This window comes from Protopterus annectens, chromosome 4.part1, assembly GCF_019279795.1.
Source record: "Protopterus annectens isolate FY-2018-M chromosome 4.part1, PAN1.0, whole genome shotgun sequence".
NCBI lineage: Eukaryota > Metazoa > Chordata > Ceratodontiformes > Protopteridae > Protopterus > Protopterus annectens.
The window spans coordinates 305,320,199-305,346,826 of record NC_056734.1 but is presented as its reverse complement, the minus strand read 5'-3'; the positions used below and the strand labels follow the sequence as shown (position 1 = coordinate 305,346,826).

Here is a 26,628-nt window from a genome sequence, read left to right as displayed (position 1 = left end):
AGTTCCCATGGTCTGTTGTGCACCAACACTTGTGGAGTGTGCCAAACGTTGCTGTAACACAGTCAACAGTTTCATATCCTGTACAGAGGGTAACGCTCAACAGACTGTTCAGGTGCAGGGTCTGTTTGTTCTGGAGTTCACTTATGACACAGCTAGGGAAACAATGTAATCCCATAGACGCCGTGTTTTCAGGTTTGGAAGGAGCTGTTTACCCATTCTATATGTGATATCTGTGCTTTCACAATCTCCAGGTATGATGATAGGGCCATTTGTCAGTGAGAGGGGGTATGTACGTATGAGCCTGTCTGACAGGATGTTGGCAATGTCAGTCATTTACAGTTTGCACTGACTCAGGACATATACGAGTGTACATTGCTATTTATGACATAGCGGAAGGAAGCGTCATGGTTCTCTATGGACTCCTTCACAGATTATTGTGCCAGAACATGGATTGGATAATGTTTGGAGTGCACATTTTTTATTCATGATACTGATTGCAGGTTTATTGATCTTCTTTGCTTTTTCACTTTCTGTGAACAACTCAAGTACTTGTGGTACATAGTTTGATTATGACTGGGTTCCAATATATTATATGTGTCTGTTTTCATATAACTGTGTACACAAGGCAAGATTGATGAATAGTAACAGGTTCCTGGGGTAAAACATATGCAACTGCCAGATATGTGTGGCCCACTGCTGTACTCAGACATAGCCTAAGTGTGTGAGCATGCCCAGTATGACCTTTCAGTATGTTGTTGCCTGACATTTGCTTTGTTTATTTAAGTGTGTGAGCATGTCCAGTATGACCTTTCAGTATGTTGCTGACTGAAATTTGCTAAATTTGTTTAAGTGTGTGAGCATGCCCAGTATGGACATATATACTATATGTGTGTGAAAAATCAAGTTGGTTTCTACTTCAGGGCTCACCTTTGTGTTGTACATCGACAGGAAGCACACTGTGCCTGCAGGGCTTCCATGAGTCACTTTGCATAGACTTATCAACATTTCTACATACAGGGGGGACAGCTATTATTTGTACATTTCTACCCGGGGGGGCACACCTGATTGTTACTGTGGGTGTTCATAGGATGAGGGGTTCACCTGACACTTATACACATTTTCTAGGCCTGCACTGCTATGTCAGGTACTCAATTTCAGTCTGTACTGTTACCTATTGTACTGGCTTGAGGCATACTACTGTACTACAGATCTTAGCTTCCAATTACACGTATATTAGTTTGTGACTTCATAGCCTACCCAACCCACATCACACTGCCTGGCCTGCTGTTATCTGTCTGCATAGGCCTGGGGGGAAGTTCAGAGGGCATGATACAGCATTTGTTTGTGTTTGCATTAGTCTACAATTGTCCTGCTGTATCTGTGCCAGTGAAATGCTGTCATGGCTTAGTGGTTCAGTACTGTGACTATAGTGCACAGTATCCTGAGTTCGAGCCCTGTCACTGCTTTTTATTTTCCTGCTGGGCAGACCTGACTGGTTTAGGAAAAGTAAAGCAGGTGTGAGCATGTTTACCCGACTTTGCTCGACTTAAGCACTGCTTTATATTGCTTAAAATAGGGCAATCTTGTCTCAGGTAGTGCTGCAGGGCTGCCTATGTTGGATACACATAGTACACTCCGTATACATGTTTGATAACAGGTAGTGTCAAGTTAGGCATCCCTTTTATTGTATGTGCGAGTCAGAGAGAGGTGTCATTTCCAGGGTTCCTACTGAGTCAGTGTATGTGCTATGCGTTGCCTCTTTGCCAAGGCCAAGGCATACTGGGCACGCCTCCTTCTGCCTACTGGGGTAGGCTCAGGGTGTCTTTCCTCCAAGTCACAATGTGCCTGTGCAGGCCTTGGCAATGGTGGGGGGCTGTTTGGCCCTGCCCCATGCTGTTCCTGCTGCAGCTGTTTTTGCAGGATCATATTGTGTAGCATGGCACATACCATGACAATTTGGGTACATGTAGTTGGTGAGTACTGCAAGGCTCCACCAGATGTGTCCAGGCACTGGAACTGTGACTTGAGCATCCCAAATACATGCTCAATAATGTTTCTTGTTTGTGCGTGTGCCTCGTTATGGAGTTCTTGTTCGGGTGTGTGTGCATTTCTGATGGGTGTCATCAGCCACGGCTCCAGTGCGTATCCAGCATCCCCCACTAGGTGACCGTCAGGGATGTCCCCATTGGCAAATCTCTGGTACAGCTGCGTCAGATGCCAGATGTGGGAATCGTGATAGCTTCCAGGGCAGCCAGCACACACATTCATTATTATGCCCTGGGCATCACACATGATCTGGCAGTTGATGGAGGGGAAGCCTTTGTGGTTGATGTAGACTCTACCCCACTCACCGGGTGGTGCTTTGATGTGCATGTGCATGCAGTCTATTGCACCCACTACATCAGGGTATTCTGTTATTTGGTGGAAAAGACGCATATTGCTGGCCAGTGCCTCACTGGAATTGGGGCAATATACATGCTCACCGACATGTGCTGACATGGCATCCAGGAACTGGTGCAGTACCCTGGATGCTGATGCCTGTGAAACCCCCATCATATCACCAGTTGGTCTCTGGAAGGTACCTGTAGCTAGTATTTGTAGACCAACACATACCTTGGTATCCACTGGGATGGGTTCCCCTCTGTTGGTTCTGTATGTGATGCGTGGCTGGCACAGCTCAACAATTTGCTGCAGGAGGTCTCTGTCCACTCTATAGTGCTCCACTATCTCCAGCTCATGTAGCCCCTGGTAGGCTACCCTGGGCCTGTACACTCTTCTCCGTCTCCTCACTGTGGGTTGCTCAGCAGCATTCACAACATCACCACCTTCAGCACCTTGCACATGTTGGTTTATGATAGCAATAGCAGCCCCTAACATTTTGTCTGACTTAAGCTTTTTAAGTTTTCACTCTTTGTATACTGCAGTGTTGCAGAGTTCCTGGGAAAAACAGGGTAGACTGCTGTTTGCAGAGTTTAAAGTGCTGGGCTGGGCTGGGCTAGTCTACTGCCTGTGTAATTGGCTGATTCTGATATATTTCACCTGGCAGCTCTGCTAGTTCTCCTTGGTTAACTTCCTACTACTTCTTTTCTTTCCTTTTTCCCTTTGTGTTTCCACATGGGGCAGTGCCATGCAAACAAGTGCACATGTGCGCACATGCTGTGTGCCTGTTTGCAACAAATTTCAGATATATCCACGGCGTACACCTTTGGTTTCTTGTTTTCAGCTAGGACAACTGTAGACACACCTCTTGCAATTCTGAGCAACTCAAGGCAAACACAAGCCACTGTGCTCCAATCAGCTTACAGTCTTTCAGACATACCCCCTCATGATGTCACCTATCTTCTACTCTACTACTCCCCTTCGCCTACACTTACACTCTAGGGACATGGCTCACATGCCAGGGAAAATTGGGATTCACTATCCTTATCCTCATTTGCATAGGATTGCCTACTAATGCTTGGTTACATCTGTCACACTGAGCTTCCCGCCCTTAGCAACCACTACTCAGCTGCCATGTTGTTTTCAGCCTGCCATTCACCTGCATGACAGAACAAGCTTTTTAGTGAAAATGCCCATTTGTGGCTATTTTTCACTATTTTTCATTTTATTTAAAGCGCAGCACGTTTGCGCACCACTGCGTTATGCTTAAACATCGGCGATCGGGGAAAAAATGGATTTTAGGGATTTACAGGATTTGCAAATGCCAATGGCCTTATATTTGGCCATTGGCATGCTTCCTCATCAAGATGCATCCTTTATTTGGAGCTGTCATAGCTCCATTTAGCTATTTGCAGAACGGTAGTCCGTTACCAACAGAGTACATTTCTGCAAATAACACTACTCTTCCACGGACAGATTAGTGTTTCCTGGATCACAAATTTACCTCATTTGCATAGCTTTCAGCAGCAAATGAGGTATTTTGCATTCCATAACACTGTCTGTGCAAGAGTAGATTTAGAAGCTCTCATGCACGCCACTGTCGGCTATTGCTGAATTGCTCGACAGACATATTGCCTGTCTGCTGTCTTACACTACTCTTAGACTCCGTGCAAGCCTTTGTGAATCTGGCCCTTTATTTATTTGCATTTTTTAGCTTTTTATTTGGTGATTTGTACAGATGCATGTGTCCAAAATATATTTGTAAAGTTGCTTGTGTTAAAAATGCACCAACAGTGTGTCCTACTGCACAGAAAAGAAATATACTTTTATATCAGAATGTAGTATTGTAAATAGGATACTGGAAGAGAAGAGGTTAATCTCAGCCAAGGTAACTCATAAAAAAATAGGACGAAATTAAATTACTTAATTTAGGGCATGAAGATTCTATCTTACAGTTCTGACTGATGCCAGAGATGAAATGTGTGTGCCAGAGAGTGGTTTATTAGCTCCTGTAGGAATAGTGCAAGTGTTCTATGGTTTTATAGCTTCAGATGCTATAGCACATCTCAACAAAGCTCTATCTGTGTGTATACCTATGTGTTATATTATGAGAATTAGAGTATTTTTAAACTTTGAGAACATTTATATCTATTTAGTGACTCTTTGGCCACTCCTAAAACCCTTACTGCATTGGCCAAACAATATAATTTGTATTAATATTAATTTCACTCAGTATAATTGAATACCCTTTTAAGAACCTTAGAGTAGCTGGCTTTGGAGTGCTGGTGGCAGTGTAACTACCTTATAGTCTGGGCAGAAGGGGACATAGCTAATAAATCTGTGCCAGCCTTTCCCAGGTGTGTGTGTGTGTGTGTGTGTGTGTGTGTGTGTGTGTGTGTGTGTGTGTGTGTGTGTGTGTGTGTGTGTGTGTATGTGTGTGTGTAAATCAAATCTTGAAGAGTGTGTGTGTGTGTCAGCTGCTTGGAGCAGGGCACACAGAGAGGGTGTTGGAGGACTTGGCTTGGACATTTGGCTGAGGACTCAACTCCACAGTAGTGCCAGTGGGGAGTTTAACTGGGGACCTGGACAGAGAGAGAGAAATCCAGACCCTGGACTGAGTGTGCTCAGTGTGTGCTCTTAAGGGAAATTGTGCTTGATGCAGAGAGCTGCATCTGGAAATATTGTATCTATTTTTGTTGCAAGTGAATGTCCCTCTATAGTGCCAGTGGTGAGGACTTAGGCTCCTTGATTACTGGTCCAGACAGGGGAAGTCACATATTGGTGAGCAGTGGTGTGGATATTAATTGTAGCCTGTAGGCAGTTGTCACTAAAGGTGTTGTCACTAAAGGTGTGTCTATTCTCAGCAGCCACAAGGTAAGCATACATAGTTTCATTATCACAACAGTTTTATTTATTTTTTGTTAGTTTAGTTTAGTCATGGAATACAGCATACAGGCAAATATTGTAGACCAAAAAACAAAAGCCAACAACTGTGAGCTGTGTAACTCATTTAATTTGATAAAATAAAAAACAACAAGGAATGATAGACCGGTTTCGGCTATGGCATTAATCTAACCTTCATCAGTGTTGGTTTACAAAAGCATCTTGAAGTTCTTATATACATTTACAAATGATTAATCACAAGATTTCATTGGTGAGCTCATGATTATTCATGAATATTTCAGATCATAAATATTCATTAAGTCCGGGCTGAAACAGTCCACCTAATTTCACAATCCATTTTTTTTCTTTTGCATTTAATTTACTGTGCCATCCAGATTTGTTGGATCTGTTCCGTACTATTTTATCAATAATGGTAAAATGAAATGTTGCTGTGATATGTTTTAAAGTGTGTTTATAAAGGTCTTAGCTCATCCTTTTACATTTAACATCACTAACATGTTCAGAAATGCATAATCTGAGGGGTCTAGATGTCTGTCCTACGTAAAATTCATGGCAGCTACAGGAAGCTCTTGTAGCTGCCATGCATTTTACGTAGGACAGACATCTAGACCCCTCAGATTACGCATTTCTGAACACCTTAGTGATGTTAAATGTAAAAGGATGAGTAATGCCCTTTATAAACACACTTTAAAACATATCACAGCAACATTTTGCAAATGTATATAAGAACTTCAAGATGCTTTTGTAAACCGACACTGATGAAGGCTAGGTTAATGCCATAGCCAAAACTGGTCTGTCCTTTCTTGTTGTTTTTTTATTTTATCAAATTAAATTAGTTACACAGCTCACAGTTGCTGGCTTTTGTTTTTTGGTCTACAATGTTGTATTGAGCCGTGCAATCACTTCCATGCAGGGGAATTCTTTTTGCGTGCACACTTCTTTCCTGCTGGTCGTCTGAGGTCTGCTGTGTCGGTAGAATCTGTACCAGATTCACCGGATTTACTGAGCTCTTATTTATGCTATTTTTCTACCTTTGGCTGGACAGGATTATGTGCCTTTCAACATTAAGGGACGTTTTGCACATTCGTTGACTGTGGCTTACATTTTTATGCTGTTTGGAGAATTCTTTCGTCAGTCGTTGTATTTGGAGTGTAATGGGGCCTTTTTCAACTTATGTTTCTACAAACTACAGTGGGTAATATTCCACGCCAAGTTTTTTTGCAAATATCCTTACATTTGGATTACATTGAAGGTGTATCAGTGCAGTTATATTTTGGCAGTATGTTCCGGGTCGAATAACACCATATTTCTAGTGCAACGGGAAGATGTGGTTTCATTAAAAAATGGCTATGAGTATGCTTGAATGAAACTCTGCATTTATATTAGCATATTGACCCTTGATGATCTGAAAGGGGCAGAAATGGCTTTATAAACGCTATAACCATTTTGGGGAAATAATTGCACATAGTTAATTGAACTATTGGCCATTTTTCAGGTGATCAAGGTAACTCTTTTTTTGCTTGTGTCCTTTACATTGTTATGGAGTCATTTTTTTGTGATACATTTGGAAGTTGGTATCTTCTAAGGACTTGGAACTTAATAGTAACTCTATCAAATCATCCAAAATGACTCATTTGTCTTCCTACTGTGCAATTTAGAATTACAGTACATACGCACATGTTTTTTTCTACAGTTTTGGGGATACAGATTATTTAACAATACAGGGCCATGTGGCTCGAATATACAGAAAGCTGTGTTATGTGAGAGCTTGCTTGAGTTGAAATTTTTGTAATTAAAGAACACAAAGGGGTAATGACTGTCTTTACAAATTTGATTGGACAATAACGACTATGTCAAGTGTGTTTTTGTTGATACAACTGTAGTACATTCATCTGGACCATTGGATATCTGATAATCATCTAGACAAAGAACGTTTTTACTACAACTGAGCAGCAATTTTTGCTTTCAAGATATATTTAGGTGCCATTTCCTATTGTGCCTGCAATATAATCAGGCAACTTCTGGATATTCTCTTTAAGGACAATATTCATTGAATTATTTTGTGCAATATTAATAATTTTCTATTAACAATAATACTTTGGATATTCATTCAGCCATATGCTTGGGATTTATATATGGGTTATGTTGGGAATTAATGTATTTGCAATGTGTATTTAACTACTAACATTGCTAACAGCTCAAGACTGTTTTGTACAATTTTTGGAATCTGGTTCGGTATATTGCGACTAATAAATGAACATCACATCTCAGCTTTTTGAAATGAAATCAGGATTCTTACACAGTATATAAAAAAATTTAATACAGTACCACTTTTTGTACCAAATACATTGCATTAGGCTTATTTTCATAAGTTGGCTTCACCAACAGTGGGATATATAATACATTTTTACTTACCCCTCCCTTTTCATTTTTTCCATTTTAACCCTGTCAGGATATAGTCCAGTACAACAGGACTTAATTTCAAACCAGAGTAATTTGTTTTTTTACAGACTCAACTATAGTTTCTTGATACCTTTTTTTTAATTATTTACCACATATTTACACCTGTTTATCAGGTCAAATTTTGGCTTTATATATTTTTTATAAGCCCATTGCTATTTGTTAATAGCAGTTGGGATTTAATTGATTTGCAGTGACCATTATTGTCCAGGATTTTGTATATAATCACAAGTGGATCTGGAAATGGCATGGTTCTTTTCACATATTTAAATATTACAGTCAGGGCCAGATGACAAGGTTCATTTACGTGAACTTTTGTTAGGGCTTATCTAGGCAATGAGACACAGGATTTCACATTAATCAAAAAATTTTGTTGCTAGCACGTAAAACTCTACTGCCAATCATTAGCGGACCAGAGTTCCGCTGTGGCGACCCCTAACTGGGAAAAGCCAAAAGACACAAACAAACTAATTTGTGATTGACTCAATAATTTGTTGGTTATAGTGGCTACTATTGCCCAGTTCCTAGGTGGAATTTGTTTGACTATCAGGACGTGGTACTGCATTTACCTTTTTTACATCAATTTCTTACAACTTAAGTCTGTTTTTGGCTTATATACATGTGTAATTAGTCTTTGGACTTTGGCTAATGCCATTCTTTATTCAATTTGTTAAGGTTTTATACCTTATATTGCTCTTTAGCTTTAGCTGAGCCTGTTCTTTCATTCAGAAAAATGTTCTATTTTTATATCCCAATTTCTTTTTTTCATCTATTACCAATTTAATATAATGGATTTGAATCAGATCTTGGCCGGGCTTTCTTCTGATAAAGAAGATTTGGGTATTTTTGATACAGGTGAACGGCCTAATGAAAACAGTTTGAATACTATTGAAAACCCACAAACCCATTGTGATAGGTTATTTCAACAATTGAACAGAAACATGAAAACATTAAGATCTAATGTATGGCACCTTAAATTATTTAAAGCATATATGGCCAAAGGGATAACTCCTAGAGTGCTTAGAGGCAAAATTCAGCCATTAGTCACTGAATTTGATGAGCAATTAACCAGTGAATGGTGGACAATACAACAAAATTGTTCCATGAGATTTGTGGAAACATTATCCAGATACTATGAGCAGATCATTGATAGAGAAATAACCAATGTTAGTAAACTATGTGATGAAAGCAATCAGTATATGGATCAACCATTTTATTCTACCCAATTGTCCAAAGTCTGTTCAGATTTATTAACCTTTGAACAACAACTTAAAGATAGGAAACTCAAAAAGTTTTAAAGGGATCAAACTGATTATGATAAAGGCCATTCTTTTCAACATACCAGACATGTCCGGTTTGAAGGAGGCTATCACAATACCAATACCACCCGCAAACGCAAACGTCCCAAGTTCATTCTTAGAAAACGAAATACATACATTAACTCATCTGGGGGAGATTCTTCTTCTGGTACAGATTTGGACACACAGCAGACACCAGACTCTCGCACCCCCAAACGTACAACAGTATGGTCCCTTTAGGTCTTACAAGAGGGGAGGCAGAAAACATCGGAAAAATAAAAAGTTTGGAGGGTCTAATAAAACGTTTGATGAACAAATAAATATTGGTCCTAGTACATATGTATTAAACATTTCTGATGTAACATTATCTGACTCACAAACCACTTTGTTGAATAAAGGTCTTTCTTTTATACCGAGTTTTTTTGTTCCAGAAGACACATTTGCACAAAATGTGATAACATTTTGTAGATTGCTCAATTTAAATTGTATTTTCATGTTAATATCTCGGATGGTTTAACTGTTAATACATTTAAATACCACAAATCCACTTTTGTCCCACCAATGCATCCCTGTGTGAGTCTTTTTCAAAACAGTGTTCTCAAAGATTTACATTTTACATCTAGTATGACTCACCCCAGGTCTAATAGTCTCTCAAAGTCAACTCTACAGGAACTTTCCAACAACAAGAATTTGGTAATTATTTCTGCGGACAAAGGTGGTGCTGTGGTTGTCATGAATTCGGCACAATATGATGCTGAAGATCGGAGACAATTGGATGATGCCAGATACTACACCAAAATGCCTCTTGATCCATCATCTATGTTTAAACATCAAACTAATGTATTTTTGGATTCAGCAATAGAAAATGGCATCATCACACAAAACATTAAAAATCATCTTACATTGTCAGATCCAAACAGTCAATATATTTATTTTCTGCCAAAGATTCATAAAGATCCTCAGAATCCCCCGGGTCGACCAATTGTGGCAGGTAATGGTTCTTTAACTGAACCATTATCAGAATTTCTAACCGAACATCTAAAACGATTATTGAGATGGGTAAGATCTAGAATTCAAGACACCACAGAATTCTTAGGGATTATAAATGAAATGCAAATTGAGGATCATTGGTTGCTATGCACATTAGATGTTTGTGCATTATATACCATTATACAACGACCCCCCCCCCCCATTAATATTCAAAAATGTGCATGCTGATTGGTCAGCATGCACACTGTAAATCAGAGTTATAGTAATAGAAAAAGGTCCAGTCGCCTGGACTTTTTCCATTACTATAACTCTTTTTTTACAGCAAACGGAGAACGCAAGATCTCCGTTGCTTCACACTGTCTCGCTATGTTAAACGAGTTTAACATAGCGAGACAGTTTTAAAAAAAGCAAAGGAGATTCTCTGTTGTTTTTTTTAAGCTGTCTCACTATGTTAAACTCCTTTAACATATCGAGACAGTTTGTAAAAAGAAGCGGAGATCTTGCTTTCTCCATTGCTTTTTTCAAAACTGTCTCGCTATGTTAAATGGGTTTAACATAGCGAGACAGCTTTAAAAAAAGCAACGGAGACTCTGTAGCTTTTATTAAAGCTGTCTCGCTATATTAAACCCATTTAACATAGTGAAACAGTTTGTAAAAAGCAACAGAGATCTTGTTTTCTGCGTTGCTTTTGCCCACAGAGCTGATGTACTGTGTAGGCATACGCATGCACAGTACATCAGAACTGCCACAGAATACCAGACAGCTGCGGAAGGGCAGCAAGGAGGCATTATACAATGCCATGATTTAAGAAAAGTAATTATTTTTTTTCTTAAATAATGTCATTGTATAATAGCAATAATCCACGCCTGGGTGTGGGTAATGCTGGATTTACCCACGGTTGGCTTTGTTTGGCCACTTGGGCTTCACCCTCAAAACCAAACCACAACGACCATGGGTAAATCCAGCATTACCCACACCCAGGCATGGGTTATTGCTATAATATACCACATTGGGCTGGGCTTGATGCCACTGAATACTGGTGAACTGAAAAGACTAAAACAGACTGATAAACGCACAAAATAAGAAAACGGAGCTGAAGGCTAGATGAATAACGATGTGAACCACTGAATGAAGTAAAAAACACTGATTTATTGAATTATCATGTGGCAAGCCAAAACATTTGTTTGTTCTTTTCTTGAAATGGCATAAGAATGCTCATAAATACGCTGTTTCAGCTTGTGCTCAGTCTTTCCTATGTAGAAAGCGTGGCAAGCAAAGCAGGTTGCCACATAAACTATTGCCCTGGTATTGCAATTATATTTGCCCCTAACTTTGTATTCAATATTATTGATCTTTACAGAATTTCCTTCTTTTATGAATCTGCATTGTCTGCAAAAACCACATTTTGCCATACCTAATGTGTGTGTTCTTGTCTTAGGTTTTCCAGCTTCTAATAGAGTTTTGAGGTTGACCCCTCTTCTAAATGTAATAGCTGGGGGACCCTCAAACTTCCCCTGAATATACCTATCATTTGATAGTATTCTCCAGTTCTTGTATAAAATGTCCCTAATAAAGTGGTGGTCTATGGAGAAGGTACATAAAAACCTTAGGTTGTACTGGCGGTCACTATTAGTTAAATTGGTGTGTTGCCTACCATTACCTTCACCCTCATCTGTGTGAAGCGCCAATTGTATGCCTAAAATGGGGCTGAAATGCCCTACACTACGCTTTTGTACAACTTCTTCCATGATCTCCTCCACCATTTTACACGGGTAACCTCTATTGTAAAACATATTTGAAAGGTTAATACATTCCGTTAAGAAATCCCCTTCTTCAGTAACCATCCTAGCTGCCCGTACCATTTGCCCTTTTACCACGGCTTTCTTTTGATGGTACGGGTGACAACTAGAATAGTGTAAAAAAACATTAGAATATGTTGGTTTCCTGTAAATAGTGCTTTTAAACCTTAAATTCTGCTTGTCCTTGTGTAACAAAATATCCAAAAAATTAATACAAGTATGATGGAATTCATAAGTGAATTCCAAAAAACTAGTCAAATTAGAGATAGTAACAATGAAAGAAGGAATATCATCAGAAGTGCCTTTCCATAAAAAGAACATGTCGTCCTGGTACCTAGTGTACCAGGCGACATGCCTTTTGAAAGTGGGGTCTTGAAACAACAGGGTATTCTCCCATTGTGCCATGATGCAATTCACATAGGCCCCTCCACAAGGTGAACCCATCGCCACACCAGATGTCTGTATGTATGTGCGGCCTTCAAACCTGAAGAAGTTGGAAATAAGGATTTGCTCTAAGAGTGTCTCCACTATGCGAACAGTAGTGTCGTTGACCTTCCTTACAAAGAGGAACTCCTTGATCCACTCTAAACCTATGTTGTGAGGGATAACCGTATATAGATCTTTTACGTCTACTATGAGTAGAACGTACTCAGGGTTAAATGGAATTTTATTAATTTCCCTCAAAAAGCTCCAGGAGTCCTTGCAAATCTGTGTTTTGTTTGCAATAAGTGGTTTAAGCAAGCTATCAACATATGTAGCTGCAGCACTCAAAATGGACCCCCTGCCGTCAACAATGGGTCTAAAAGGTGGGTCTGACATTGATTTATGAATTTTTGGCACCCCGAAAAAGACTGGTAACCTAGGTGATGAAATGGTTAAATACCTGCTGAATACTGGTTACAAAAGTCCGAGTTATACAAACTTGGCTTTAACACTTTCCTCAGTTGTTTGACTGAACACGTTCTCACCAAAAATGTTTTCTTCTATGGTCAACAATGTTATCTCCAAACACGGGTTACTGCAATGGGTGCATCGTTTGCTCCCATATATGCAGATCTATATATGGCATACATAGAAGAACAAATTATCTATGATGTTACACACAACATTTACTTGGGGGAAACTGATATATGTAGTAGATATCTGGATGATTGCTGGATGGTATGGAGGTCTGATGTGGAATACTTGATGGAATTTATGGAGTATCTCAATGATAATAAGTGGGGCCTACAATTTACCATCAACTATCACTCACACAAAATCACATATTTGGATGTGTTGATCAACAGGAATGATGGCAACACTCTTTGTACTGAAGTATTCAGAAAAAACCCAGAATATAACACCTTAATCCATGCATCCAGCTTTCATCCACCCCATATCACTAAAAATATTCCCAAGTCTCAGTTTATTAGGATGAGATGTATTTGTTCAGATGAACATACCTTTGAATTCTTTCACAAAGATTTGTCTCATAGGTTTCAAGAAAGAGGTTACAGCATGGGTTATGTACACACTGCAAGGAATTATGCTGCAAATTTAGATAGAGAAGACCTTCTCAAATACAAACAAAAATCACAACACAAAAATAACACTTTACGGTTCATTACCACATATGGCAGGAATACCAAGAGAGTCACTGATGCCATCAGATGACATTGGAGCATTTTCTTAGCTGACAATTTTTTGTCACAACATTTATCTGACACCTGCAGGTTCTCATTCAGAAAAGGGAAAAATCTTGGATCTTATTTCAACCATTACAAACATCAACATGATTCCATCAGTCACAATATGATCCAAACTTCCATTTCTGGAGACAAGTTAGTTGGCTCCATGCCATGTGGCCACTGCAGCCATTGTAAACGTGTTGAAGACTAAATTTTCTAGTAATAATTGTGGGACCATATTTGATATCAAGTATTTTGCAAACCACAGCACAGATTAGATCATATATATGGCTTTCTGTAGCTGCCATACATTTTACATAGGACAGATATCTAGACCCCTCAGATTACACATTTCTGAACACCGTAGTGATGTTAAATGTAAAAGGATGAGCAATGCCCTTTATAAACACACTTTAAAACATATCACAGCAACATTTCATTTTACCATTATTGATAAAATAGTAGGCGACAGATCCAACAAATCTGGATGTCACAGTAAATTAAATGCAAAAGAAAAAAATGGATTGTGAAATTAGGTGGACTGTTCCAGCCTGGTCTTAATGAATATTTATGATCTGAAATATTCATGAATATTCATGAGATCACCAATGAAATCTTGTGATTAATCATTTGTAAATGTATATAAGAACTTCAAGATGCTTTTGTAAACCAACACTGATGAAGGCTAGGTTAATGCCATAGCCGAAACCGGTCTATCATTCCTTGTTGTTTTTTATTTTATCAAATTAAATGAGTTACACAGCTCACAGTTGCTGGCTTTTGTTTTTGGTTTACAATGTTGTATTGAGCCGTGCAATCACTTCCGTGCAGGGGAATTCTTTTTGCAAGCAGGCAAATATGTCATCAGAGGATTATGGCAAGCTAACAAAGAAGCAGTTGGCGAAGGCCTGCAAAGCCAAAGGACTGGTGCATACCAACCTGACTAAAGAGGAAATTATTTCAACCTTAGTCACAGCTCAGACCAGCAACCAGGAGGTTAACCAGACTGGTGATGGGAATTTGCAGCCCTCAGAAATAGGGCAGTTCACCTTTTCCTCAGAGGACTTAAAAATCCATCTGGAGTTAAAGAGACTTGAACTGGAGGCCAAACATTTGGAATTAAAATCAGCAGAGAGACTGCAGCATTTGGAGGCTGAAGAAAATGAGAATCAGAGTCAACATGAAATGGAGGTAATGAGGAAGTAAATAATTAAACCCCAGAAGCAATAAAGGTCAGTAAATGTCTTCTGCAATTTACAGACAGTAGTCATTTTGTTTTATTCATATATTTGAGAGAATATGTAAACAGTATAATATTGACCAAGGGCTCTGGACATGGTTCCTGACCCCCTTACTCCATAGTAAAGCTGTAACTGCTGTTTCTAAATTGTCTGATATTGGTTGTATTAATTATGATAAAGTTAAACAATGTTTATTAGAATGCTATAAATTAACACCTGAAGCTTTCAGGAAAAAAGTTTTGTGAACATAGATGCAAGACAGATGAATGTGTGAGATTATATTGTTGAGTTAAGTACTAATTTTCAAAGGTGGGTGAGTGGGTGTCAGGTAGCCACTTTTGAAGGGCTGGAAGACCTTTTGGTGAGGGAACAAGCCCTTAGCACTTTGCCTGAGGACATGAGAATCTGGTTGGCAGACCAAGAGTGCAATTCAGCAGATGAACTAGGGAAAAAAGGGAATGTCTACTTAGCAAGCAGGGCAATCACTGCACAGGAAGGGGATACCCAGTGCTGCACATGGATATAAGGGAACACAGTGGTGAGCAGCCTAAACTAACCCAAACAGAGTCCACCAGTAACAGGGGAAGCCATTTGTTTATGTACATGGCCAGGATCAGGGTTTAAATGTTTTAAATATAACCAGTGGGGCCATGTATCATATAGATATCCATGGAATCAAGTTGGGGAACCAAAGGTAGGCAAACTAGCAAGTAGGATTAACAGTAAGCCATTGGTAAGTAGTCTGGAGACAATAGGCATACCAAACTATCACCAGGGTTTATATCTGATCTTAGTGGATGGAAAACAGGCCACTGCTAAGAGAGAGACAGACTCTGACATAACCATTGTAAAGCCTGCAGTGGTTAACGAGGAGCAGTAGTTGCTTGGGCAGTCCAGTTCAGTCAAAGCTTTTGGAGGAACCCCATTTCAAATACCTTGGGCAAGAGTTCACCTTGACTGGAAGAGTTGAAAAGGAAGCAAGCAAGTCAGTGTGTTTGAGGATAGCCCTGTAGATGCCTTGATAGGGAATGATTTTGATAATGCAGTACCTTGTGGGAATGCAGTTACCTCAAGTCAGGCTTGGAGTCAGGCATGTTGGTCTGGTGGACAGGGGGAGCCCCCGACAGACACCACACCTGAAGACAGGGCTGATGAGGTGGCTATTTCAGAGAGGTAGGTACCCTGTAGCAGTGAGCCTGAAGGTGAGCCACAGTCGCAGGGAGTTACTGATATTCTCTCAGACAGAGTGACTGCAAGGGCAGAAGTGAATGGTAGTAGAGAGGCTGACAGTGAGGCACTGTTATCAGAGGATACCAGACTTCCTGTGGAAGGAGAGCTGGGAAGAGTAACAAAGACAGAGTTAAGTCAGGCTCAGCTCTCGGACGCTACACTAAGATGCTTGAGTGAGGTAGCTGGGGGGGGGGGTCTATATCATGCAACCAAAATGGAAGATACTTGAGATCCATTACATTGACACATATTACGCAAAGTGTATGAAAGCCGAAACAACTAAACAACGAAATTCATCACATCGACTTACCATGGTTGGTGAACATGAATGGAAATACATTTTCTATTCATCGCGTCCTTGGTAAAGAACTTATCTATTAGGTGCCAACCACTCCCCATCTATTAATTCTGTCTCTTACTTGATTTTGTAAATTAATTTCCTAATACCATTGTTGTAATGCCATTTGTTTATTAATTCAATCACCTCTGCTATTGTGAATTTCCTTTTGATTCTATAAATGTCTAGTTCTGCAAAAAATCACTGCTTTTATACTTTTCACAGGGCTTCCTTACACAATCATGAAAGAAATTCCATGAATGTCCACAGTTCACAGGGGAAAAATAAGTTCAAAGGCATAATGCCAAACACTTTTCTCTACAGCAAATCATTGCCAGTAGGATTTGCAATTAGGTGCCAACAATTATTCACTTTCTAAGGACATTTCTCCCTTCTTCAAGTAACTGCAACCATGAAGTTGGCATATATATGTCTGGGGTATGTGAGGATCTTGCAACCATACATCAGGGGGTGCAGGGGACCCCCCCCCCATTAAAAAAGGGATTTTTTTTCTCCTTTTTTGTTTTCAGTCTTTTTTTTTTCATGCTGTTGAAACATCAACTTTTAGGAACTTTGTCAGAGAAAGACATATGGGTTATTATTTACCTTGCAGTTTATTATAATGACCTGTCTCAAATTATTTACTGTCTTATTACAGCATTGAAAAAAAACATTGTTTGTTATGATGTTTCTTACAAATTGTAACTTATATAGTTTTATCATCGTCTGATTAAGGGGAAAATTCTAAGTTTACATTTCCCAAATTTTTAGTACACAGAAAATCTATCCTAGCTGTTTCTCCTCAGATATGAGATGTATGGAAAAAAATCTTCTCACTTCAATTTAGTGCCCAGCAAGGGTTAATCAAACTTCACACATTCATAAACTGTTTAGCAAAGCACGATTCCTGTTCTGTTAGATTCTATCATCATGGCAGTGAAACAATACAATTCCAGTCCAGGAATTCTTACTAATGGAGCATCCATTTCTTATAGCTTTTTCTCTGCATCATCAAAAAGTGATATATGATTTGAATGGATCATATAATGACCAAGTACAACTTTTCTCCTGCATATTATAAATGAAGTAAATGGTGTTCTACCCTTCTGCTCCTTGTATAACTAAAACACCTGAATAGTTTCACTTTGTTCAACTAAAATATGAATTATCATATTCTTCTGTAAAAGATTTTTTCTAATTAGATGTTTCATTCAGATGAATAAATCTTCTGATGAAATCTTGCTCTGTAAGGACAAAAACGCTAAATAAAGTGGAAGATTAAGTGAATCTGCCTAGTGTTTCCACCTTTTGTTGTTTATAAGTCTGTTTGCTCTTTTGTTTGAATATCAGAACATTTCTTTAGGCTGAATCTTAATGTGAATAAGCAAGGTTTAGTCTAACTTTACAGTAGTCTGTAATATAAATTATTTCAATTCTCCAGCACCTCTCAGAAGTCTATCATCATTGCTACAATATAGGCCTTAACCAGTTAAAAAGTATATAACAAATGTTTGCTTTTGTCATTGCATTTGGAAAGTAGCATCATTTACTATTGAGAGGAGATCAGATCAACTCTGTAAAATGAGGTTGTATCACGTTCCTTCTTTTTAGCTATACCAGTAAAGTACAGATAATCCACTGAGTGCAATTTTATAGATGATCTAGTTTGTTTTGATGGGACATTCCTAAATTTGTTAGTATTTTAACATTGCATTCATTCTTTCACTTACGTAGCAATAATAAATTCAGCTGATTTGAGAAGTGCTGATTTTACTGACAGGTAATTAACATCTCACTTGTTTATTTTGTTGCATTGCCTTTATTTGAATTTGCATTTCTCAAAGTCCAAGATACTGGAGAAGTATGTGTACTAATTTGATGCCAATATTCTTTGCATGACAACATGCTAATGCCAAACCGAAGTGATGTTAGTTTTATTTGCTTTCAATTGGATTTCATAAAATGCAGTTTGCTACATGAAGCATTTAGCCCCATTTTCTCCATATCCTGTCTGGAGAGAAAAGTTTATTAATATTTTGAATGTCTTGAAATAAAATTCTGCTGGCTAGTAGTCAAGTAATAGACTGGTAGTTTGTGAAGAGAACCTGAAGTTTGAGATGCCCCCCCCCCCCCCACCATATAGCTATTGGCAGTTTAGCAAAAACATAAATTATAATTTCATTATGATAACTTTAGTTTTGTGCCACTTGTATTCACTTAATACAGTACACTGTTAATTGCATTTTTTTCAGTGATGTCATATGTGCCCCTGTGCTCCATGAAAAAACATGAAATGTCGCTTGTGTGCCACGAGGGACTTTCATGATCCATGTCAACGAACTGCAGTAGTTCATGGTGATGTCCTGTGATGTTCTAAACATGGTGTGAAATCTATTAACACATCTGAGAACTATGTTTATAAATAGCAGGATAAGTTTATAAACCTGATTCTCCAAAACTCTTCTCAGCACAGTCACGTTTAAACAAATATACATTGAAGATATACTCAGGAAATGCATACAAACATTGCAAGCTGGGAAACTCTGTAACACGAAACCTATAACTAAATAATGGCCTACTGCGAAGTGAAATGCTATGATTTTGAAAATACAAAATGGGCATACACAAATAAAGTAACCACTTTATTCACCTTCGATCTTAATAGTAAGTCACTGTAGATATTATCCCTTCTATCAAGATATTGCCAGTAATGATTTGTCAAGACCATAAAAGGAGTAGAATTCCTAATGCTCTACAAATGGTGTCAGATTCAATGAAACATACATACAAATTCTCAAAATCAAAATGTCCAGATTGTAAAATCATTCTTATCTCAAGTTCCCTCACCGACTTGAACATTATTCACCACCAGGCTTTCCATTATTTTAAATCATGATTTGTTTGTTATGTAGCAGAATTTGGTATAGCTTTCATTTGCTATGATTTGAAATATGGAGTATTCAGTTAGAAGAGGTTCTTTTTCTTCTGGATTCTGATAATCAAAATCTGTGTTATTAAAAGGCTCATAAACTACAACTCACTTTCAGAACAGCTAGTTTATAAATAGGTGCGGCTTCATTACATTAGTTTGCTATAGAATTTTGAAGTGCTCGGAAATAGTGATACTTCTATATAAAATTGTTTAATACTTATATGGGCTGCCAATGAAGAACATACAAATAGAGAAAATATAAGAAAAAAAGAAAAAAATAAGGGAAAGAATGCAGGTAAACATCTAGGTAAGTAGGTGAGTGATGGAGTGATTGAGTTTGAGAAGTACTACTCGGAAATAATTTTTACTTTTACCTATCTAAAATATGTTACACTTTAAATGTCTTTCCCTTTTTACATCTTATGACTTTAGACATTAACTTCTAACTACAACTTTTACAAAGACGAAATAATTCTTAAACTTATAACGATAAAGTGCAACTAATGAAATATGAATATTATTATAGTCAAATAAACACAAACTACGTGTTAGATTTGATAATGCACTTGAAACATTGTTGGCCATTACCTGTAAAGCCCGATTTGCATGTGCATTTGTAGTCTCCTGCTGTGCTGGTTGAGGTACAGGTTGCATATGGAGAACAAGGTGAAGACAAACACCCATTAATGGGGTCTGCAGAGAAAGACAAAAATAAAAAAAACAGCGATTAGGGAAATATTAAAACACATTATTATGTTACAACACCCACAAATCATGCCCTCAGACCAAAGTACTCATTCAAATCAGGTCTTATGGCAAAACAACGATTCATTTCCCATTTTGTTTGACAGTTTCATGCAACTTAACTGAATGTTTTGAAACTGACATCAAGGTTATAGCACTTGAGAAAATATTGATGAACTGAGTAGTACCTCTAAAGTCAGCCTACTTGGTGTAAGGGGAAAAAGGGAGGCAATTTCATAATTTTCCCTTTTCTCAGAGGTTATGCTGAGGTATTTGGGTAGTGTCCCCACAAAATAATTTTTAAAAATTTGTAATTTTGTAATGTAATGTTTTGGTTTTACAGCATTATGAGTTGTTTTATTTTTATTTTCAATTTGTTTACTGGGTAGGTATGCTGGACTACTGACTCATTTCATTCATGACCCTGGTATTGATGAATAGTAGAAACATTAGAGTCACAATCAATTTGTGTTGCATAAGTTACATTATAGAGCTGATGCCATATGATAACAGTGAACAGACAACACAGATGAACAGAAATATCCAGTGTTACTGCTTTGTCAGAAAATCTTAAAACAATCACATAGAAAGATTATATAAAACACAGTGTAAAATATATACACAATGTGACTTATATACTTAGTAGAAGTCTTAAGTATTATCGTCTTTTACTAAAGAGTTTCAGCTGATGTACAGTGAGGGTGTGTGCCATAAGGGAGGAGAAGTGGAAAGCAGTATTTGCAGTAATTTACTCAGACTCACAAGACCAGGCTTATTTAGCTGAAAAAAATGGCTTGAAAATAAAGCAAAACCACAAAATTCAATTTATTAAAAACAACAGAACATTCAGTAAGCACTTTTGTCTGTTATAAGGCTTCCTCAGACTGTACAAATCTCTAAAACATGCCACATTAAATAAATCAACTACTCAAAAATAGTTTGCACATCTATTAATCAATTAGTAAAATCCTAGCACTTCAGTTTAGAACTAAAGCCAATTCTGCCTGTACTAATGCCTAAGCTTTCTTCTGTTTAAGAAAATCTTAAAATTCTCTTTTTCATTTAAACCTGAAGGGTTGCTGGCATCTAATGTTATTTGCCAGCAATATTCCCTCCAGTCTAACTTATCTTCAGCATCAAATCTGTTCCAATATTCAGGAACACTATCTAAAACTAAAAATTTTGGAGAACCCTTACAGTCAGTACTGGCATAATGCTTACCCCAAGCATTATTAACATCTCTCTCCTTTGCGGTTGCAGATGCAGCCAATGAATACCTTATGGTTACCCCTGGTTAGGATGGCTAATGCAGATTCATAGTCAGCTTTGGATTTTTTCACTAGGAGTTGCTTATTTAGGCCAAGGAGGGAGTCCTTTGAGTTGGGGACTGTTTCCTACTGCTTTTAGATACCTGTTTCTTCCTCCTGTTATGTAGCCTGTTTATGGTGAATATCTACCCAGCAGGTTTGTTCTTTTTCGAGGAACTTACTTTTATCATGTTGGGTTCAGCTGAGTCAATGCAGGTCTGATGTTGATTATACAAGTCATTGGCATTAACCTTGTGATAGGTATCCTTTTCGTCAGTAGGGGTAGGAGCTATGAAACTATTAATATCTTCTTGGAAGAGAATGTAGTTAGTTTTGGAGAATTAGTTTTGTCTGGTTTCAGCTGGGGGAGGGTCGGACACTATTGTTACTTCTAATGTGACTGACCTGTGTTCAGATTTCACTAGAGATGACTGTACAGTTCAGGTGGTACAATGATCATGCATGTTCATAAGTACCAGATCTACAATGCTTAATCCCGTAGTCAGGTTGTCAACTAACTGGTCAAAGGCATTGGAATTTACAAAGTTCAAGAATCTCTGGGTTAAGTGCATTGGTGCAGGCATAGTTAGACCAATTTATTGATGTGTAGTTGAAGTCTCCCAAAACCAGGGTGTTTGTTGTTATACTGAGGGACTCCAGGAGATCCAGGTAGGCATTTTGCTTGTCCTGGTTCATGGAGGGGGTCCTATAACTGGTGGTAATTTGGAGAGGAGTTTTACCTACAGTAAGCTGTACTCGGAGTATTCTTCTTCTTCTTTCGGCTTTTTCCCAGTTAGGGGTTGCCACAGCGGATCACCTGTCCCCTCATGATTGGCAGTGTAGTTTTATGGTGTCGAGTTGCCATCCCAGCACCCAACCTTCCACAGAAGGCACACACATGCACTCACTCACACCTAGGGCCAATTTAGAGTGCCCAATCCACCTACCACATGTCTTTGGGAGCACCAGAAACCCACACGACCACAGGGGGGACATTCAGACTCTGCACAGAAGGCACCCCAGCCAAGGATCAAACCAGAGAACCTCTTGCTGTGAGGCAGCAATGCTAACCGCTGCACCACCACCCTTACTTGGAGTAGTATGAGGGATTCATTTAGTCTTATCCATCTGGAGGAGTAGTTGTCTTTAATAAAAAATGATACTCCTCCTTCTTTGGATTTCCCACTCTCATTTGATGGTCTGAGTGAGTGGAAAGGATTGTAACCAGGTATGGCTGGGATGCTTTCCTCAGCCTTGATCCAGGTCTGTGTGATAGCACAGACGTCAGCATCTTCCAAGGTGGGGGCAGCTTCCAACGAGTGTAGTCTTAGATCTGGACTCCTAGTGTTAAGCAGCAGGACTCTAATGTTGGATTTTGAGGAGCAATTTATGTTGGAAATTTTGTACTCATAGCATTGCCTAAAAAAAGGCACTGGGGGAGCTAAGAGACTCTACCAGAAGCTGAAGTCCTAGAGGTGACAGGTGTACACAGTCTCTAGCAAAACAAGGTCTATCAATCATATCATCCCAGGCTGACAGGAACTGGATCCCCTTTGAATGACCCCAGAGAACTAGATCACCTTTGAATGACACCAGAAACTAAGTTAATTGTTGAAGTCAATCATCTTTTGCTTGTATTGCGGCATCATCCTAGGTGAGGGTAGTATCCTACTTAAAGCTAGGGCCATACCTGCCTGGGACACATAATCAGAGAGCTCAGACATGTCTTTCTTCATATAGTCCAGAGAGGTATGTCTCAAGTCGTTCACACCAACATGTACTATAATAGAGTCATAACAATGCTTGCTGCTGAGAGACTTGAGTGCATGTGTGATGTTCCGGATATTCCAGATCCTGGCACCAGACAAACAGCTAACCATGCCTTCTCCTTATCTAGCCTGTTGAGTGACACATCAGTGTATCTCACGATAGAATCACCTATGACCAATACATTTGACTTTGTGTTATGCCTTAATGGCTTACTGGGTGAGACACGGGCATGCGTGTTTTTATGTGTACTGTGTTTATCTGTATGTGAACTATGTGTGGTGTGCTTGTGTTTAGGAGGTCTCTGTGCTTTAGGTAGTGTTTTAGTGAGGGCTTCCACATATGTGGGGTTTTGTGTTGGATGCATGGCAGGTGATGGTGGTGAGATGAGAGTGCCAACAATCTGTTTTGGCTCAGGCATACTGACTGGTGAGCGAGGGAGTTTTGATTCTATGTTTTTTATGTAGATGCACCTCTTGCATGTTGAGTTGGAGTATCTTAAAAGAACTTGGCTGTCAGTGTACATGAAGCAGTTGCTATGTTGCCACAGGATGCCTAATTCAACCAGGTAGGCAGTAGAAATGGTGGGGTATTGTCCTTGCATACTACTAGGTAAAAGGTGTGGTTGGTAAGATTGTAACAAGAATTGACCAGAAATGACCAGCTAGGGATCCTGTGAGGGGGTAGTCCACTAGTACTGATGAGAAGAACTAGAGAGGGTAGGTCAGAGTCTGTACCGGTCTGTAGACTGATATGAAAGCACAACCATAAGAATGTCCCACTGAAGAACAGACCACAGATAAGGGAAACTTTAATGCTGAGAAGTTTGCTCCTATAACCACCAATAGTAATTGCAACTGAGCATTAATGAGTGTTAGTGCATTACAGTGCATGTCGTGCAAACCTGTGCAAACCTGGAGCTTTTAAAATAAATGAAAAAAAACTTACTGTTGGGCAAAATAACTAATCAATAGCTATTAACAGAGCCCTATGCCAATGAGCTTCCACGGATAGGTTTCTAGCCACACAGTCCTGCCACAAGGGTGTACAGAGCCCTCTCCAGAAAATGTTTGTTGGAGATTAGTGCTCGATTCAAATACAAGCAGAACTAGAAACAGCAAGATCTGTGTCTAGTCTATGCTACACAGTACATGTGCCCAAAACACAGTTTAAATACAGAAGTCAAACAACAGGCAAAAATTGCAGTAAAAATGTCGAAATAATCAGGAATAAAATAAGAGCAAGTGTAGAAGTATAAGCAATAATGGTCTTATATTTAGTTGTAAGCCTCTGATGGCTTGATAGCAGAGATTTGGCTAGTCACCTACCTCAGTGGAGCTTGGTTTTGTAGCGATGCATTACTATAGTTAAAGATATATACCTCCACATACCTCATTCTTATTGTCTTAGTTATAGCTCTTTGGTATGCGTTCTTTGAAGTAGCATGCATTATGTTATCAGTCATTTTAAATATCCTTAACTTTACATTAATCAGGCCAAAATCTGATCTTTAATGTACATATTGGAAGAGCATTGCACCACAGGTATTAGTATTTCATCTGAGTATTCAAAACTTGCTAAACAAGTTTTGAATACTCAGATGAAATACTAATACCTGTGGTGCAATGCTCTTCCAATATTTACATTGTTTTTTTTGTTCTGCTGAGCGTTCTTTAGCAGAATTCACTTCTTTTTCTAAATCTGATCTTTATTCACATCAATAAGCATTTTTATTAAAGTAACTTTTAAGCCTTTAGTATTAGGGCCAGTTCTCCAGATGTCCATGTATTACTAGGTTTCCTTAGTGGCGTCCCAGATTTAAGAGTATGTAATAGGGTTGTTTCTGTCTCTCTGCTGACATGATCTTCCATTTTAGGCCATAACTCCTGCTATGAGGTTTTACGTGGGGACTTGACTAGATTAGTCCTCCCTCTGTATCTCTTGGCTATTACAGTTCTCACAGTCTCTATTTTCTTAACTCATCATTGGTTGTGATGATCCTGGTTGCTCTTCTTCCTTGGACATCAGCAGATTTGTCACATATAAATGACTACAGTTCAAAAAAATACAGCGTTCAGTCTTATCCATGAATAACTCATCATCCTAGTCAGCTGCTTGATGAAATATTTTGTGATCATTCCAGTGGCTTTTGCATGCTTATATTTGTCTGCAGCTTGTACAATCGGCCTTCTGTAGTTGCTGTCATATTAATTCTGGCTGAGATGATTTTACTCCAGTGTTTCTTTTATTTGTAGGCAATTTTAGTCATAAAAAATAGTTTAAGTGAGCAAAATGTTTTTCAGCCATATCCCAGTTAATAATTGATAATCAGAGACTGATTCCATGCAATGGAGAATATATATATATACACCAAAAATGTAAAGCAATTTCCTCAGCTACTAATACAACTCTTTCTCATAAGCTTCTTCATGGATAAGGTTGTTTCTCTACTTGTCTGTCAGAGTGTGGAAGGTATAGACCGAAGTGTATATGTTAGAATTCCTTCTTCTTGCATTATGGAGCATTGCCAGTTATACTAACCTCAAATAAAACTTGTATTTAAAATATATTAACGGCAGCTGCACTTGTGCCTGACAATTTTTTTTTATGTCAGGTAACTTGAAATAATAATCTACATATATTAAATCCATTGTTTCCTAAAAGCTTTGCCCTGAAGTGTATTTAACAAAGTACATCTGAACAAAAAAAGTAAAGCACAGTCAATATAACAGAACACAGAAGGACAGTAATTAAGGAAAGATGGAGTTAATAAGATTACCCATAGCAGGAAATATGTAGTATATAGCCCAATAAAAACAGCATAGCATCCCAGAGGGAAAAAAACAGGATAGCAAAAAAGCTATGAAAGAGTAGAGATAATACAGTGAAGAAAAAGTTTATAGTCAAGCAGTCGGTATTTGTACTATAGGTGAATGGAGTTTTGGAATGGCATTCCTGGGACTACTCAAAAGATAAGAGGAGGGTAGCAAAGGGGAAGCTAGAGGAGGAAGAGGTTGAAGAATGTAATGCAGAGACAGGCTCTTGGTGGGTAGATGACTGGTACTTATAAGAGGGAAGTAAGGGAGACTGTAAAGTTGTTGCATGGGTGTAAAGAGGAGAAAGATTTTGGTCCTTGGGTGATGTTGCCATTTTGAAAGCATCCACATCAGATTTTTGGAGAAGAAACTTCTTTCATTCCCTTGGAAGACAGTCTAGTTGAAGTCCAATTGGTAAATATTCCTACATGTATTGAATACCTGTGGTCAGAGATGTAAAGTTTGTTCTGGGGTGGTCAGAAGTAGGATGTGTCTTGGGAGATGGATATGAGGTTGCTATTGCAAGTCAGCTGGAGAAGCAAGAGAAAGTGTGATGGTTAAAAAGTTTATGTGTTAGGGAAGTGAAGAGAAGGGTGCATCTTTGTTCAGTTAGAAGAAATTTGGGTTGCTAAGGACTGTCCAGTGGAGATCCACCATTGGAGGGAGAGAGATAAATCTGCAAATTGTATTGGATATTACCTATAGACATTTGCGATTCTTATTGGAGGCATATGCTATGATAAGAAGGCTATGT

General features: G+C 38.6%; 1 protein-coding gene across 1 annotated transcript in view; it reads right to left on the bottom strand.

Annotated features, from left to right (window-relative positions):
- LOC122800838 (neurogenic locus Notch protein-like) overlaps nt 1–26,628 on the bottom strand; it is a gene marked incomplete in the record, with an annotated part of 809,298 nt that overhangs the window by 608,843 nt on the left and 173,827 nt on the right. The window contains 1 exon segment of the mRNA XM_044070145.1: nt 19,829–19,933. Within this exon segment, the coding sequence (XP_043926080.1) occupies nt 19,829–19,933 (105 nt within the window).